We start from the raw sequence: 19803 nt of genomic DNA, 5'->3' as shown, positions 1-19803 counted from the left end.
TAATTAAATCAGTAATTAAATCTAGCAATTAAGTAGTGATGAAATGTCGTATTATTACATTTTTGGGCTAACTCCAACATATAACCATGCAAGTGTAGCTAGCTATCATTTATATATATATATAGTTATATATATATATGTCTGAATTTGACAGAAATTACATTATACGTATATGTATAGAAGATACGAGAGTATAGTAGCTAGCTAGCCGAAGGAAGAGCTTCTTCCTTGAGGAGACATATTGGAATTACTGTTAGTAGTAGTCGAAAGAGTGGCTCTCATGTTATCCATAGAACTATTTGATGACAACGGCGGTCTTCTTGGAGACGACGTTCTCTCCACTTTCTTCGGATGATGATCCATTATTGGCCCTAACCCAAGATGAGATGACGATGATGATGAATGATGATCCATGTTATTGTGATGATGATTGCTTCCTAAAGTTAATGGCTTTGTTTCAAAAAGATGGCTGGGAAGAGACGACGAATCTAGATCGCAATTACCATCTCCTCCTCCTTCGGAACTGTTGTTGTTAGATAGTACTCCGATATGATGGTGATGATGACGATGCTGATCTGGTTGTCGATGATGATGATGATGATGATGGTCATCTTGAAGGTTAAGTTCTTCATCTGACCACATTAAGGGGCTCTTTCGGGCTACAGCAGTACCTGTGCTATATCCAAGTACTCATATGAGTTAAAACCTTATATATATCCGTATATCGATCTATCACTAGGATGATTATTAGCATACAATATATTGATCGATTTTCTCTATGCTAGCTTATATACAAAAAAGTGATCGACCTTATTTTTGACATCAATACAATGTTTGAGCTTATAAACATGTACAAAAAATCTGAAAATTTATGATCATATATATGGAAAGATATAATACAAAATTTAAGATTTTTGCATTTCACTATTATAGATAAGATGTTCACAAGTACAACCTTTAAAAAATATATAAAGAATCACACCTAAAAATGTACGTGTTAACCAATTTGTGACACTCCACTAATTTCACTCAAAAATAATCAATTTTACACTATATATAATCAGTTCATGTGTACGTGTTGATATGCAAAACAAAAGAGCTGTAGCTGACGTGTTGTAGTTTATTTATGTATATATGTGTGAGTATATTAGTGATCATGAGCAAGAGCACCACCTGCTGCTGCGACGGCTGGTGGAGATGGCGATGGTGAAGTGCCATAAAGATTAAGATCTTGGAAAGATGGAAAGTTGAGAGACCCAAAGTCCTTCATAGCGGTCGGCATGTGATGATCACCTGGCATCATCATCACTCGATGGTGAGGTTGATCAAGATGACTAGTACTACTAGTGCTTGCATTGATATTCATACTCATATTCATATTCATTCCGATGCCTGCTTGATTACTTCCAACCGCTTTATTACCATTATTATTAGTGTAACCAGCTGCAGCAGCAGCGGCCGCCATGCTTTGATCTCCAGCTAGAGTTTGACAAGCTTTTTCGAGTATTGTCTGCATGTATTTTCCTTGCGCTTCTATCCTTAATTGCAGATGCCGTTGTACCTGCAAATAATTGACCATCACAAATTAAGAAAAGAATTTTTCTTTAATAATAACCAGTTACTTATAAGTACTTTCTTGGTGATTAACATATATATATACTATATATATATATATGAACTAATGCATGGTACCTCTAATTGTTCATGAAGTCTTCTTTGTACTTCAATCTGCATCCTAATTACACCAGTAACCAACGTTTAGCTTGACTGTATATATCGACATCAATATGTAAAGTTTTACATATATATAAATATGGAATTGGTAGAGATCATATCGGATGCTTACTCATTCATACTCCGGCCCATCATTCCAGAAGACGACGCAGTAGTGTTTCTTTGAAGTTCTAAAGCTGAAGCTGAAATTATAAGATGCATATTATCAATCATTCATTTGTTCATATATATATATCATGAAATGAACAAATCATATTTTTTAAGTATGTAATTAGTAACTCACCTCTTTCACTGTCTTTGATGTTGTGATCATTGAATTCCTTGTGAGGTTGCTTTCCTAGCCTGAATTTCTGGTTTAACCCAAATATATGAAATCAAGGAAAAGTGATGAAAACGATTCAAACATCTACTAATCATCATATCATATATATTAAATACATACCTGAAGATGACTCTTAAGATGGTAAAGAGTGAGACCCTTTACACCCATAACTCTCATGATTGTCTTTGGTGTTGCCTCTGCAAGTTCATACAAACATCAATCAACAAACGATCACGGAATTCAAACTACATATAGCTAGCTAGAGATGGAATTTTTGAAAGTAATTAATTAAGAGATCGAGGATTAATAATTAATAAAGTTGTCATACTGTCTGGTCCTCCAAGCTGAGCAACAGCATCAACGAAGCGTTCGTGGAGCTCGACGGTCCACCTAAGCCTCGGTTTAGGGTCAGTGGTGAGGACGAGACCCGAGTCGCCTTGTATGGTGCCAACATGACCAGAAGAGCTATTACCACCACCACACATGTTGGATGATCTTTCATGATGATGGTTATGATGATGAAGTGAATTCATAGCAGTCGTCGAACCCGAAGCTGCTTTCTTCGTATGGAACATTCTCTTATATCTCTTTGTTTCTTTGTTTGTTTGTAGCTAGCTAATTAATCTCTCTCTCTGTGTGTGTGGGTAATAGAGAGAGAGAGGGAGATTCAAGAAGAACAAATGCGATATGCAAATAGGGGAAGAAGAATAGGGTTCGTCTTTTAAAGATGAGAAACCCTTTTTTGCTTCTTATATTAATTAATATGTGATTTGTTATAATTATTAATTGTAGTATAAAATATAGCCTCAATAAGAAGCTAACTTTAATTTGTAGACTTTATGACATTATTATTTAACTTAATGTAAACACTGAATTACTACTAGCTACTACTGTTACTTGGTTTTTAACCACATGCAACCAAGAAAAGAAAAGCTAGAGAAGGAGAAAAAAAAAAAGGATAAATTAAAGAATATAAAAGCAAGAATCTTATAATTTATGTGTGAGTATATATGTATGTATGTGTATGTATATATTCCACTTGTCCAGAGTATATATCTACATAGGATCCAAACTAAACTAAATTATATATGTGTTTTATGAGGAAAAATTGAGATAGAAAGTAAAGCTTTAACATTTTTTTTTATCAAATGATCAAACTATGAAAAATGTCAGAAATCTAGAGTGTGTTAAGTTAGTTTGTTCTAGCTTTCTAGGTATGCATATGTGTAGAATCATATATCTTAGGGTATAATAATCGATCAAGAATGTTAAGAGTTTTCTAAAAAGTTAATTCCAATTCTTGTACTGTAATAAAATTTTTTTAAAAAAAAGTCTAAATTCACTACAACAAATATAAATCAGCCTATGGCGACACCCTTTACCGTCGTCAAAGTCCCACATTGTTGTCACCATATCCATCAGTGACGACCTCTAGCGACAAAATTTGCCAAATAATACTTTCAAGCCATTTTCAGAGTAGACACTTAAAATATAGTAACAAAATATATATTAAAATTTTTTTTAATAGTTAAAATGAGACGGAGAGAGTATGAGATAAACTTTACATATGATTTTCATTTCTTAACCCGAATTATTGATGAGTTTTATCGACCAGGGGGTATGGGATGTTAATTATATACAGTATTATTTTGTCAATTTAATTGCATTATATATTTAATTGATTGTCATTATAATTCTTGTCTTTAATGTGTCAAAATTTTGTTATTTAACGATACACGCAAACACTGGAATCTATGATGCACCGAAACTCCAAACAGGTAGCCGTTTCCGTTTCCGAAACTCCATGGAAATGTTTCCTCATACGAAACACGTATGAAACATTCCCTAGAATTTTCTATAGATACTGAAACGTTTCTTTGAAGTTTCCATACGGTTTCTTAATAATATCAAGGTTTTAAAGGACTTTTTCTAATCCCCAAATCCAAACATGCTATATTATATACAATTTAATCAACATTAAATTTTTATATTCCAAAACCAATTATTAAATACTAAATATTCAATGAGTGATCACTAATCAAGCATGTATTATACAGTTCTACATATATAATTATACATAATATCTCAAGTCTCAAGTCTCCTTTATGAAAAATTGATATAATTTATATTTGTATATTTTTTTATTGCCGTACCTGTATCCTGGATTTTTTAGATTTGCCGTTCCCCGTTTCCGTACCCCTTTCCCGTACCCGTTTCGGTGCTATATAGACTGGAACGTTCTCGAAATTACAGACGGTTATTCCTTTAGCTTTTGTTAGAAATGAGTATAGAGTTCACCATATACATATGTAAGGTACGTGCATATATGGACAGATACTCTTAATTAGTACGAGTATATAAAAGGTCCAATGTCAGATCGTGGAAAGAAGAACATGGTGTGAATTATGCGACTTCAATTCATCACCTTTATGAATATTACTTAAGATTTTCTCTACTCTTTTAATTAATTACCAGTGTATATATACATATAGTATCTGCTATATATATAGTTTATGCCACATTCTCACGTATTTCAAGAGCCCACGGCATAAATAAAATGTATATGTAAAGATGCTCGTGATTTAGCTAGCTAGTACGTGCAAATCATTACATATAGAATTAAAGAATATGTTTTTGAAGTGTTAAATGTAAACACTCAGGTGGATACATTTTTAAAATAAAAACGGTAGAGAATACTTAAAAATATCATTTTGATGAATTAAAAGTCCATAAAACTAACATAATGCATAACTAATTATCATTATTTAAGTGTTTAACAACACATTGATCCGTCAAAATCGAAAAAATCATGTTTTTTGTTTTGTGCATCCATCTTGTAATGGATGCATATTCATCAAAATGATGGATCCAACAAAAAACGTGATTTTTTTTATTTTGACGGATCAATGTGTTATTAAACACTTAAATAATGATAATAAGTGTTCTCATTTGTTCTCATTTTAATTTGGTTACCATTTGATTGTTCATATATATATATATATATATAACCTATATAGGGGGACAATCAATAAGAACAGTCTTAATATTAGAATACGGTGAGAACACTTAAAAACTACATTTTGATGCATTAAAAGTCCATAAAACTAACATAGTGCATAACTAATTATCATTATTTAAGTGTTTAACAACACATTAGTCTCTCAAAATCGAGAAATAATGTTTTTTGTTTTGTGCATCCATCCTTGGATGGTCATCAAAATGATGCATCCAACAAAAAACGTGATTTTTTTCGATTTTGACGGATCAATGTGTTGTAAAACACTCAAATAATGATAATTAGTTATATACTATGTTAGTTTTATGGACTTTTAATGCATCAAAATGATGTTTTTAAGTGTTCTCACCGTTTTTATTTTCAACTTGTTCTCACCGAAGTGTTACCCTATATATATATATATATATATATATATATAGGGGAAAGATAATTTGAGACCAACTAAAAAAAGTCCAAAAAAGGACCATTGATTTTCGTAAGTTACACACCACCATCATGATCTACTACGATATACAAGACTTTTTTGAAAAAAACTAAGACTTTCCAGCGACGGGCCCACAGAAAAATTATGTGTAAGTTACACATATGTAAGTACTTACACATGTGTAACTTAACTTACACATGATTTTTTGGTGGGCCCGTCGTCGGAAAGTCTTAGTGTTTTTACAAAAAAGTCTTGTATATCGTAGTAGATGATGATAGTGTACAAAAATCAATGATCCTAGTTGGTCCTAAAATAAGAGGTGGTCTCAAAATATCTCACCTCTATATATATATGGCAAGGATTTTGAAGCGCTATTTCGTCTTAAATTTTGTAAATGTGCACCAATTCCTAGGTAATCCAACACAAAAAATATAAAGATGAAAAGCAGATAAGGATCGAAGAAGAAGAGGAGAAGAAGAATTAAGAAGCTAGAATTTGAAGATAGAAATAGTGGAAACTAAGTTTGTTGTATATGGAAAAGGAAAGTAGTAAAGAACAAGATATTATGGAAGTAAGTAACTTTAAGGATATGTGATTGTTAACTTTGAGGATGAAGACATCATATACATCATGAGAATGCATATTTTTAAAGTTATTGGCAGTAGTAAATAAGGTGGTCATGAGGAGGTAGGGGACCTTTTTTTTTTTTTTCCTACTAAACTAATAAAGTTTCTCTTACAATTCAATTTCTTGGGAGGTGTAGAGATCAAGGGATTCTTCTTCTACTTCATTTTTCTTTACTTTCCTTCTTTAAATTCTTTCTAATTCTAAACTTTTGTAGAATACAAGATTGTCCACCTGCCATGCATGCATGCATGTGCTTCCTCCCTGGCTAGCTTTCCCATGTATATATTGGATTACAAGTACAAATGATCAGCATACCCATTTTGGAAATCTGGATTTGATGTTGTGATTTGTGAAGACGTGTATATATGTAATGCATTATTAATGCATGGTCATGATGGCCATATATATATATGCAATTTCAAAGAATGATATATGCATGCATGGAACGGAATTGAACATTATTTTACTTACAACATATATTATCCTAAAAGATATTACTGACAACATTATTTTACTTACAACATATATTATCCTAAAAATACGAGTATTACTTACATATAAATTCTATTAGTTCATTATTTAATGTTTCAGTGTCACATTTTTTACTTACATTATTTACATTCGTATTATCAGTTTAGTTTTTCATATATATTTATATTTGAATTTACAAGGTTTTATTGGTTAGTTATATTTACTAATTCATTTTTGTCTTGAAAATGTCACAAACATTTTGTCCATTTGACACGGATTTAAATCTACTAATTAGGCCCCTCCTTATAGGAACTCAATGATAGTAGGGTCGGGATATCCCCGCCCTCCGAACCGGACGTGAGGGTCACTTCTTCTACTATTTATTAGTTTTTCTCTCTCCTAGACACCCCAAGAACACCCCTCCTGATAACAAACACATTTTATTATAATTAAAACACATTACATTACTTAAAAATAAAATACAACACATAATTAAAAAAGACAATACATGATAAAAACACGAAATACATTAGTTTGCTACGATTACTCTTCATCATCTTTTAGTAACATACTTTCAATGCCACGGTAAGCGCTAATTCGTCGAGCCACCACTTGTCGTGTTGCGGACATTTCACTTCCCACGTAGTTTTGTCTTCCCCGTAATTGTCGTGGTACGATTCGGCCCAATGTGTGACCGGCTGATATGTGTTATTTTTCTTGTCTTTTAAATTTATAAGTTGTACAATTAACTATCTTAAAATACACCACACTAACAAGCAGAGAACCCGGTCAATGCAGTATAGTTTAGTGATAAGCTACAGGATCATTCGCAAGGACGCGTTGCGTTACGTAATCTAATAATATGTGTAATTCTAGTTTGTTTTAAGGGTTTGTCACTAACTCCTAATAAACCATTACCTAACAGTAACTACCCGGTATTACTGGCGCAGGCCGTGTCAGAAGACACAACGTAAATCAAACTAGGAAAAGAAAAGCAAATAACAATAATAAACTTAAAATACTTGTTTGGCATCTCCGATCACATGGTACGACCAAATACTATCCTACTGGTTTGTTAGACTGTTGGAAACTTCATCGCGGCTCAGATTCTCGTTAGATTCACTTCGCCTAATTAATAGTACTGTCGCTAGACTCACACTACCCTATAAACAAATTCTCGCTAGATTCATTGTTTAAGCATTAATGACCTAAAGTTTGTGTTACTAATTCATCTTTTAATTACCCAGCTCTTAAGTCATGGCCAGATATAATTCTCTCCGGTGACCACAGTGCTCGTTTCCAAGTCAAAGGATCGCGTCTGACATTGTTAAATTTCATGTTTAGTTCATCCTAGTTACTATGGTTATGGATCCCTCGGTTACAAGTGAATCGCTTTTTACTTCTAGTTATAGACCAACTAGTTGTTTTCTGTCCTAGCATATTAGTCCTAGTGTATGATCATAGACAATCATCAGAATTAAACTAATATGTTCAGATATAAACCAATAGCCACATGAATTACTAATAAACATGGATCTACGATAAACAGTAAAACACATTCCAACAGAATCTAAACAAACACGGTAAAACAATAAACGTCTACATGATCACATTGATCCAAAAAAGTATTCAGCCTACTAGCCTAGCATTATTAAAAGGAATAACAATGTCTGTAAAGATAAAAGACATTGTTTGATAATATAAAGTAAAATAGAAAAGATAAATCTAGATTGAGGATGAAGATTGGAAGGCGTTAGAAGCTCCAAAACCTTCTTGGAATCTTCAAAGTCGACCTAGGGTTGTTGTTGGGAGGCTAGGGCTGCTGAATCGGCTATCTCTTAGAGTTTTAAGGGTTAGTTCGGCTTAAATAGAGGTGAAAATCGGTTACTGAACTGGGCCGACCAGCGGCGCTGATGGGCTTACCAACGGTGCTGGTCCTGGGCTTTACTGGGCTAGCGGCGCTGGTGACTTGAGGAGCGCCGCTGGGTGTTGGCCAGTGGCGCTGGTAACTCCTGTTGCAACTTTCGCATCTTCGTTCTTCTCCCGAATCACTTCCTTGTGTCTTGTAATCTTCATAGGCTTCCTTCTTGAGTCACTTGATGTCATTTACCCTCTCTCGCATCTTCCGTGAACTTGCATAATCGTACGATTCATTAAGTACCAATAGTTTCGGAATAATAATTCATTTAAGCATTGAAATGAAGCCTTTCGATAGTGGTTTTTATAACAAAATGGACACTCATCACCGGCCTTAAAATCATCATCGGCTACCTTTTTGACCTTTCTGATCCCCCCTATAGAAATGAAGAATAGTGTTCTTCGTGCTTCAAGACATTGTGGCCTGGTGCTTGTATTGCCTCAACCTCTTGCTCGCATCGTTTTCTTTTCACCCGTAGGTGACCTGTGACCCTAAAGAGTTCAGTTTGAAAGAGGGTGTCCTCTTTGATATCAGACATGATTCGTGTTTTTATCTCACCTTCGTACAGATTGCCTCAAACTGCTTGCATTCCTTCCGAACTCTAGTAAAGTGACCTACTAGTTGATCTTTGCTTTGTGGTCCTTCAGTGGTATCTCTATTGAACATTTCCACAACATCGTTCCAAAAGAAATCTCCCGGGTTATTCATTTCACATCTATCGGTAACAGAGTCAGGTCGTCTCAACATCCAACACCTCGACAACAAAAGATCTTCTGTTTGAGTCCACCCCCGTAGAGACATTGTTAAATGGAATGGTTTATGGGAAATGGCAAGGTTGTAAATATCGCTTTTCGGTATCGTCTCGGTCAACCTCCGATAAGCGATATATCGGGAATATATCGTGGATATATCGGATTTATCGGGGACATATCGGGAATATATCATCTTGGTCGACCACCGATATGTGATATATCGGGAATATATCGGCCGACATAATTGATAATTTACAACCATGGAAAATGGTTTATGGAATGGTTTGAAGAAGATAATAATGAGTTGAAAGAAGTTGTTGTGATTTAAATTGGTTGTGTTAAGTTGGGAATAAATAGGAGTATGAAAAATAAATAAAAGAAAACAAAAAAGAAGCTAGTAGCCGATGGTTTTCAAAAATAGGAATAAGAAAATGTTTTTTATTTTAATGCAAGTTAAAGCCAAATCAGGCCCCACATATGCTCCTAACGTTGCGTCTCAAGTTAGGAGAAACCTCCGGACGCCGGCCTAGACGACGACCGTGCTAATAACGTCTTCCACCGGTCCGGCGTCGGACGCACGCACAAACGCCCTACAAGGAGGGGCCTTAGCTATACGATAACTCCTTTAAACTCAGAACATATATCTTACTATTTACTAATTCTTTTTTTTTTCTTGTAATATTCATTTGTTATAATAATTACTATACGAGCATGGTACCCGCGCACTGTTGTAAAACTCACCGAGTAGAGCCGAGTACTCTTTGAGTACTCGCTACAAGGTAGGGTGTTGAGTAGGTCGATTACCCCGAGTACTCCCCGACTTGGCCACTTTGACCCTGAGTACTCACCGCATACATCCGAGTACTCACAACTCGCTTGTCAACCGACCTGGGAACGATTAGCGACTTTCACAACCTTGTACCCGCGCGTTGCGACGGATACCATGGATAGGGTTTCTCATGTCATGATTATCTTGTTTTTGACTCTTAATTTTTGATCAGTTTGTGTATTACTTCTTTAATTATTTGCTGAAGAAAAAGAAAACTGTTTGCCAAAAAAAGAGAGTTATAGAATATGTATGGAAGAGTAAGGATAGAAAATAATGGGTGTATATAGGCAAATAAGTAAATTTGCATGTATTAAAAATTTTAAACTTTCAATATCATTCAATAATTTTTATAAAGGAGTATATATAGGTACGTATACTATGAGGAACTACGTACTAAGTAATGTTAAAATATCCAAAGCATCTAAATTGTAAAAGAAATTAAAGATGGAATGGATGCTTCAAAACCCATCGGAATAAATGCTTTCTTCTTTCACAATTAAAAGAAGATTCGCATTCTTCATTTTTCTTTTTTTTCTTCTTCTCATTGTTATCATATCATATATATCCATTTTTTCTTTTATTTTGTCTTTTAATCTTTTGCTACATGCATTCAAAGTTTCAAAGTATTGAAAAATTACCACCCATTTCTTAATTTCATCATCAGCAAATAAGTAGGGAAACCATTAACTTTTGCTAGGCCATAGCTCTTGCACGCCACTTTTTGATGCAAGAATACAATAACTAGTTAACTTCTTAATTATTCACAAAATGATTTTAATTATAAGAAAAATGATCTATAAAAAGACGGTATGAGATATAATATACTACTATTATAGACGTAATTTGGAGAGATACCTTTAGAAACGAACTTACAAAGTTTAAGGTCCCATCTCATTTATAGAATGTGAAATGATTATGAAAAATATTTCTTATATACCGGTCTTGACTCTTGAGGGTTGGTAGTGGAGAAAAAAGCGAAAAATCTACACTGATTTCAATGTGATTATATTCAAACTACATAAGATGTATAAACTGAATAGGATAACAAAAACTTTAGATACTTGAATAAATGTTTTGGTGTTTATGGATTGATAAATAAAAAGAAGTTCAACACGTATTCTAAGAATTATTCATTCCGGCCAAGAGTTTCTTTTAATTTCTCTTTATATTTAGCATTATTATTGTGTTCTCTGTTTTGTAATGATTTATGGGTGATTTTGCTATTTCTTAAGCACACGTACTCCTATATATTGTACGTATAGTACGTCCTATATATATTTGGTAAACTGTTTTTAGTAGTTTCGGTTGGTGACTTAAAAAGGAAAGTTTCCTTTTGTTAAGGTGTAGTAGTGTAGTATAACATGTCTACGGCTGGCCTAGGCATAAGGCGAACCGACGAAGAGAACAACCGCTCAAGGCCTGATTTTTCGAGATCATGAATGTGTGTGTTTACTATTAATTTTAATAACAATATGATTTTTACATTTTTTTAAAATTCTTTTAAGCAGTAACTTTAATTTGTTATGTTTAATTATAGATTTATATGGAGTATCTAATTCCGGAGAATGATAAATCTACAATAATTGTTAGTAATCCACAACAATACATATTTTACTTGTCCTTGGGATTAGCCTAACTGGACATTTACTCCCCCTTATGTCTTTCAGCCAAATATTGATCACGGGTTCAAAACCTTTGAAAGGCATATTGAGAAGTTTTTGCCAATAAGGTGGAGCATGGGAGTTTTCTCTAGCATTAGCTAGTTTCCTCCAGAACATGTAGTGAGACTTTCACCGCCAGTCATGCCCTCGGTTTGACTCTGCTAGTGACGTGGTCGATCTCTACCGGACAATGAAGAGGCATGCCGCTGAATGCAATCACCACTGCCGTTAAAAAATTACATATTTTACTGAGTTGTAATTTGTTCAAAAAAAATATATATATATACATTTATTGTAAATGATTAATACTATGTTGTTGTAGATTTATATCACTACTCTTAATTTATTCGGGACATAAATTATTGATATAAAAAAGCTTCCGTTAAGAACATAATCTTTTTATATTTACCATGGGACTAGGGAGTAATATAATTAAGTATTAGTAGATCTACTATCGGTCGATTGGTATATGTAATAACACAAAAGCATGTGCATCAAAAAGAAAAGAAATAAAGCTAAGGTTTAACTTTTAGCTCATTAAGACTACTCCTACCACAAATTTAATAATGATATAATCAAATTAAATGAGTTTTGGGTTCTTTATCATAATTAATTAAGTAGTTTATATATGCCTAGATAGAAGATTGCTTGCTTGAGTTTGAAGCATCTTTAGTTACCCGCTTTTGGAATTTATTCTCATCTTCAATTCTCGATGAATATATTCTCATTCGATGCTCAACTTTTTGTTGGCCGTGTACCACTTGATTATATACATATATATATAGATGGACAGTTGAGATCTTCACACCTTTTTAACTCAAAACTAATCAACGTACACCGCGCCATCATATATAATCCAACTTGCACGTATATATGTTAATTTACATACAAAACTCATGTTTAATTATATATCTTAATTGATATTGATATATCCGACTTTCTTTTTGATTCTATATATAAGTGGTTATATACATTGAAATCTCGATGGTTGATATTAGGGTAAGTTTTGTACTTAAAACCTTTAAATTGCAATTGAAACGTATTGTATTTTAGATATATGGATCAACATAATGTATTTTTTAATGCTATTTATCCTTATACTTCTTATCAACTATTTTAGTTGGTGATATATAATTTAAGGTTTTTATGTATGTGCACTCTAGTATGGTCACCCCTAATTAAACTTATTTATTTTAAAATTTACAATATCAATTTTGAATAAAAATGTGGATTAACAAATATAGTAATCACATTTCACGAAGTGAAATATATACAACTCGATCGTCTTGAAATTTTGTTAAAATCACTCACGCTTTATAATTTAACATATAAGAAGGAAAAACAAATTTAATGTGGTGTTAAAGAAATCAACATATCCTTTCCCCAAAGTTTATGTATTTAATGTTGATGTTCAATTTATGAATTAAACCAAGTCTATATATAAGTAAAACTACAAAGTCTAAACTACTAACTACAACGAGTGGGGCTGCAATGCTGCATACGCTTATCTTCGAAAGCTCACTATATGTAAAGTCCAGTTAAAACATTTCAACCCATTGCTTCATTCGCTTGGCCTGGCCCAAGCTAAGACCATCTTCTCAAGTAAACCTTGAACGTGGGTTACAACTTAAAAACAGATTATATCTAGAAAAAATTGTAAATAAACATTAAACACCAATGACATTTTTTTATGGATTTTAAGTCATAATATTTCTACCGTATATGGAGAAGTTAAAATGTAGACGTCGCCGTTACCATTATATCGTCATATTATGCGGATAAATCCCTAGTATTTATTTTTATGACCAAAATGCATTTTAGTACACTGTACACTCAAATTGGTTGATGATATGTTGTATTTTATACCCATTTCCCACAGCTAATATGGTTGATTTAGCATGTTTATTGAGTCGTTTTTGTATACAATTGGTGCGTTTATGGTATTTGTTAGTGTTTCAGGTTACTGACAGATATTTGAGCGTATTTCTGAAGAAAATGACATTCTTGAAGTGAAATAAGTGCTTACGGATGATTGCCGAAACATTTGGATGAAGATTGCAGGAAGTCAACAAAAGTCAAAGCTGGAAATAGAAGAGTTGCACAGCAGCTAAAAAACAGAAGGCTATAGTTGCGCCACAGCTTAGCTAGCTGCGCAGCAATACTTCCAGTTCTAAGTCAACATAAGTCAAAAAGTCAACAGGAGTCAAGGTGAGTTGCGCCGCAGCTTAGTAGCTGCCCCGCAGCTACTGCCGAATATGCACTATAATTGTTGGAAACCTATAAATAGCATGCTTAATCATTTCAAAACCCTACCTTTACTTCTCCAACCATTTTCAAGCACTCTTTTAGGGTTTTTTCATCTGTAGAAACATCTTGGAAAATCAAGATTACAATTGGACCAATTTCGTTTATTGCTTTCGATTTATTATCATTCGGTAACGATGAATTCTTTTTATTTGATTTGTTATTCGTATTTTAATATGAGTGGCTAATCGCATTTTCATCCATCTTGATGGAGTAAGACAATATGTAAGGATTGCACACTTTAATTAATCCAAAGTTAATTTTATTTTATATCGTGATCTTAACATATTTGTTCCTTATAATTTATCGTGAATTGATTGGTATTTTATATGTGTCTTTAATGGTAATTATTGTTCGCATATATTTTATTTTAATTGTTTCGGTACAAACGAGTTGGATCTATGACGGGTACGGTAGATAATTATTCAATGATAATAGAAATAAATGTGTTAACGATTGGGTATAATCGGTAGATGTAATTGTTATCTTAATAACCAAAACCATTATTGAATTAGTTAAGTTATAAAAGATGTCTTGGGGTACCGGTCTTTGTAATGGAACTAGTTTATACAAGAGAGTTAAATAAAGTTATTAACTTGACAGGTACGGGGTTGGTGTTGTGTTTGAGTCTCGATTATTTAATCAACTGAACTGGATTTGAACTTCATTTTATGTGCAATCTGAACATGTTGTTGAGCGAAATTAAGATGGATGCCTTTTAAATTATGGTTTTAATCAAAACTTTCTCTCTTGCGATTAATCCTACGGGATTACTAACCAAATTTACTAACTATTTGCAAAGTGCAATTCGGCCATAAAACACCCATTTCTTGAATTACTTTATTTGAACAATTGCTTAATTAAGTTGTAACACCCGTCATTTTAAAACCTGGATTTCAAAAAAACTTTTGCCAAACGGCGTTTAAAACGTAGCGGAAAAGGATCACTTTAAAACTTCCCCATCCGTAACCGGATGATACCTTTATAAAATGAGGTTACTAATGTGCATCATCAAAACAATATAAATGAAATCCAAGTCTTGGCACAAACATAAATGCCATTCAATATTACATGTAACATAAACGTAAATAATGTAGCCAAAACATAGGCTATGTGAAGTCTAAGTATTCAACAATCTATACTAATCTTCTTTATTGCATCTACCCATCTCACGAGCTAAATTTTTTCTCTAGCTGAAACCTGCTTATCCTGAAGGACACAATATTTTCATAAAAGCAAGTGTTAGCTAATAAAATTAGCTAAGTAAGATACACACATTTTGATAAAACGTTCTTCATTTTACTTTCATAAAACTTCGTCATATTTTACTTATCAAAACATAATCACATTACATATCATCCACAACAATCATAGATTAACCCACACTTCCCTTTTCTCACATTGCATCACATTTCATTTCATATCAACATATACATCATATCATCATATACTCACATCTTAATCAATATCTTATATCATACCAACATAGACTTACCACTTAAATGTAACTTCATATCATATATTGGCATATCACACATAAACTTGTCACACGTATTCATATTAGCACATATTCTCACGTCACATTGTGATCTCATAATGTAAAGCACATATACTTCTTTCACACACACACACACACACACACACATATATCTTATTATCAACTTAATCAGCTTAATCAACTTCATCTCACGTCTTACATACCACACTTAAACATATCACACATATATGTATAGCACACGTAGGATATATACTCCTAATTGTGCGTATCAACAATAAATCATACTTATAATCAACTTAATCAACGTAAGCAACTTAATCAACTTATCAACTTATAATCTTATCAACTTATCAACTTTGATCAACTTTAATCAACGTATCGACTTATCAACATGTCAACTTATCGTCTTAGCAACTTATCAACTTTAATCAACGTATCGACTTATCAACTTTAATCAACTTAAGCATTCCGTTATGCTTTTAACATTGGTGGTTAGTCACTCCACCCGGAAATACTAGATCAACGTAACTATGCCACAAGAAATTACTCAAGTGACCACTTTTTAGTATCTCGTCATGCTTTTAACATTGGTGGTTAGTCACTCCACCCGGAAACACTAGATCAACATAACTATGCCGCAAGGAGCCACCCAAGCGACCACGTACGCACTAGCTTTTCAACTAGCACGGGTTAAGCTTGACACAACTTATGCTCGAGACTTCTTATCTTTATTAGCTTAGGCTACACTTTCACCTAAACCAATCACTTATCAACATCTTTACTTTACTTTATATTAGCTTAGGCTACACTTTCACCTAAACTAATCACATATCAACATCTTTACTTTACTTTAACTGTAGGTTTATTCATTACCTAATGAGTTTCACACCTACTTTAACGTATAACCACATTAACGTGCACATCTCATAACATTTCTTCGTGTATCTAGTGAACTAGATAGTGCACATATAAGCCATCACATATCAACATTAAGGCATATCAACGACATTATCAACAACACATATCTTAAACATATCATGGAAACGTAATTATAAGCATCATACTTCATATTCACATATTTACTTTTACTTTAAATGTCAACATATCAACATAAATCATTTCAACAACACATATCATAAACACTTCATGGAAACATCATTATAATCATCACACTACACATGCATATAATTACTTCCACTTTAAACGTCATGACAACATAATTAACTACTTCAACATGCATATCTTCCCATATAACCTCCCGCATGACCCGGATAACCTAACACACATAAGATAATCCGATTAAGAGGTTAATTAAAGAAAACTACTTTTGTTGTGCCTCCAGCGTGAGAAAGGTCATGTATCTTACCTAGATGGAGTTCTCAACAGTCACAAATGTGTTTACCGTTCTTGACAAGTTTCCTCGACAACCTATGATACAAGAAGTATGGATATATAAGTCAACTAGACACTTAAATGCGCTTAGAAACTCTCTGCAGGCTGATCTCGTCAAACCCAGATGTGGTCTCGTCGAGTTTAGTTTCCAGAATCAGACCCTTCACTTGCAGGTGATTTTTCGACCTCTAGACGACCAAATGAGTCAAAACTTAGTTCTTATGAAATGTAGGGAATTCAAAGGCCTTTCCAGAAATATAAAGTTTTACTATTGAAGTTCTATAATGAATGATTTATGACGTTTACAAGATAGGTCTGTATAAATCGTTCGTAATTAGACCACTTTTGGAAATCGACATTTTTCGGCTATCTATGGGCAAAATCACCAGAAACTTTGTTCATATCGATTCAAAAGGACACATAGACCTTTTCAAAGATATAAGATTCATCTTCTAACTCTTTGAATTAAAGGAGATATGATTTTTGCAAGATGACTGAAAATTCAGACCTATGAAACCCTTTGTTTTCAATATCCCTTCAACCACCGAACGACCTTAGCAATACCCCACAACCTAAATAACTCATATACATACATTATATGACTCATATGATGATTTCACACGATCACTTCTTCCAGGGACTAGAGGATACAATAACAATACAATAGATTACCCGAAAACCCAAGTAATTGTTAACGAAACGTAATCATATCAACCCTAACCCTCAAGGTCGAATTTACAGAGACAAAGCCTACTTTAAAACTTAATCAACAATCAAAAGATGATATAATACCTGTAGGGTTGATCAACGGATCGAAAACCAAGCAAAAACCCTTCCGAAATCCCCCGAAATCGACTATAACTTGAAGAATTGACCTAGGGTTTGTGTGTAAGACTTTTCTAGGGTTTTGGATCTGATTTTTCTGCATTATGGTCGTGCATAATGGCCTTTATATACTGAAGCAACTTTCCCAACTTTACATCTAGGCCCTCACACTTCGTTATAACTTATCTCGGCCCTAAACGACTCTTTTAACGCCTACGGGAACACTTATCGACCCTTATATCTTATCGGGAACAATAATTGACTTTTATAATCATTATCAACTTTGATTTCATTCCTTTAAATCACTTTAACACATATCTCACGTAAATCATTTAACTCACATAAGCACATACAAAACACATAGTGACTAACGGTCGCTAACGACAAGTTAACAGTCAACGTAAAAAAGTTTTGGGATGTTACATAAGTCCTTGTGTTCGACCTCAGATTTACCAAGTTAACTATATTGCATACGAACGGGTCCACTGCCTACAAATGTGTAGTAGTCAGTCGCGAGGTGATTCGTGTTATAAATTTTAAGACTCGAAATTACACATCAGTTGACTATGTGCTCTACTACCCTGAATTATTAAAGTTAAAGTATATTACCATATATTTAATTAACAAGGTCTTGTAGTACTCATTACTTAATCTTTTTTCAAAGTTTTATATAAACTAATTAGCCTAATATATGATGTTAAAATATATTTAACTAACCATAGGTAATTAAATATAACTTTAACAAGATTATAAAATAATTAAAGTACCGATTACAGAAAATTAGACGTTAAAATTGCATTATAAATAGACCTTAAAACTTATTATTTATATAGATATCTTTAAAACAATAAAATGCTTGTATGTGATTCAATAGTTATGTATATAAATAATTATGTTTTTGTTCGAAGTTCTTATCATTTTGTTTGTAACATAGAAATGAATAGGTAATCAAAATCATCTAAATAATCAAGTTATAAAATTATAACCTATAAAATACAATGAGATATTTCATATTTATATTTCAATTTGTGGTATCAATATCCACTTTCAAAACAATTGTATAGATAATCAACATTATATTTTAAAAGGGTCAATTAGTAAATATAGGATATTAGAAGACCTTGTTAATCAAGTTTAAGGCATATACTAAAGTACTATGGAGTATAATATTTAGTCAACCAAGTTAATACTATTAAAATACATTTTGTCCTTTATTATAAGGGAATTGATATTATTTGTACCACAATAATTGATATATTTATCACAAATCCACTTTACTGACTTGTACAGTATGTTATAAAAGTTGTACATTGTGGTAAGTAAATCAATTTTTGTGGTACAAATACCACTTCTCTTATTATAAGGGCAGTGTTATTAGTAAGGGCAATGATATATCTACAACATTTTTTAGCTATCTACAAGATTATACTGTATAAAATACAACTGTATAAAGCGTATATTGTTATAGATGGTTAAATTTTATTGTAGATTTATTGTTTCTCTATTAGTAACACTTAATTTAATAAATTACCACAACCTTACATTATTGACTTGTACAATTAGGTGTAAAATATGTACATTGTGGTACATCTATCAAAAATAGTTGTACGAATACCACTTTGTTTATTATATTTAGGAAAATATTAAAAAAAAACCTTAGGTGTAAATTATGTACATTTAGGGCTTTATTTAAAGTGCATAAAAAAAGTTATGCTTTTCATATCAAAAGCCATGAATTTTATAATAATATTTAATATATCTTAACAAAAGAGACTTCGTTTAACAAATTCTTTATATTTATATGGGTTTTGTATTTACAGCTCCTTCATTATAAACTAATTTGGTTCATCAAGAGTTGTACTTTACTGCTAGGAAATTCAATGAGTGAATTTTAATATATTATTCAAAGTTTTTAAATATGTAATAAATTGTTAGTCACATACTTTATTACTTAGACACATTAATATATATATATATATATTTTCCTTCTAAATTATCTGTAACGGTTTATGGTCTAAATTTCATAGTAT

At 32.7% G+C, this 19803-nt stretch overlaps 1 protein-coding gene and 1 long non-coding RNA gene across 2 annotated transcripts; both read right to left on the bottom strand.

The window, feature by feature from the left end:
* On the bottom strand, positions 1-2752 carry LOC122599572 (myb family transcription factor APL). The gene is made up of 7 exons (XM_043772094.1): positions 2385-2752; positions 2177-2253; positions 2018-2084; positions 1847-1916; positions 1693-1735; positions 1174-1561; positions 1-671 (listed from the first exon to the last, which is right to left on the bottom strand). Exons 1-7 carry the CDS (start codon positions 2629-2631, stop codon positions 205-207), a joined length of 1359 nt encoding a protein of 452 aa, XP_043628029.1. The 5' UTR covers positions 2632-2752; the 3' UTR covers positions 1-204.
* Positions 2753-15120: 12368 nt separating this feature from the next.
* LOC122599374 lies at positions 15121-17851 on the bottom strand. The gene is made up of 3 exons (XR_006323917.1): positions 17741-17851; positions 16923-16984; positions 15121-15267 (listed from the first exon to the last, which is right to left on the bottom strand). It is a non-coding gene; the product is annotated as an uncharacterized LOC122599374 (long non-coding RNA).
* Between the last annotated feature and the right edge of the window lie 1952 nt (positions 17852-19803).

The sequence above is a fragment of the Erigeron canadensis genome, chromosome 5 (assembly GCF_010389155.1).
Source record: "Erigeron canadensis isolate Cc75 chromosome 5, C_canadensis_v1, whole genome shotgun sequence".
Lineage (NCBI taxonomy): Eukaryota > Viridiplantae > Streptophyta > Magnoliopsida > Asterales > Asteraceae > Erigeron > Erigeron canadensis.
The sequence above is the reverse complement of the archived record's forward strand: the minus strand, read 5'-3'. Positions and strand labels throughout refer to the sequence as shown.

Coding starts and splice junctions, on each gene's coding strand:
- LOC122599572 (XM_043772094.1), bottom strand. CDS start 2,631: ATGTTCCATACGAAGAAAGCAGCTTCGGGTTCGACGACTGCTATGAAT. Junction 1,917..2,017: donor CATCAAAGACAGTGAAAGAG/GTGAGTTACTAA, acceptor TTATAATTTCAG/CTTCAGCTTTAGAACTTCAA. Junction 672..1,173: donor ACCAGCCGTCGCAGCAGCAG/GTGGTGCTCTTG, acceptor GATATAGCACAG/GTACTGCTGTAGCCCGAAAG.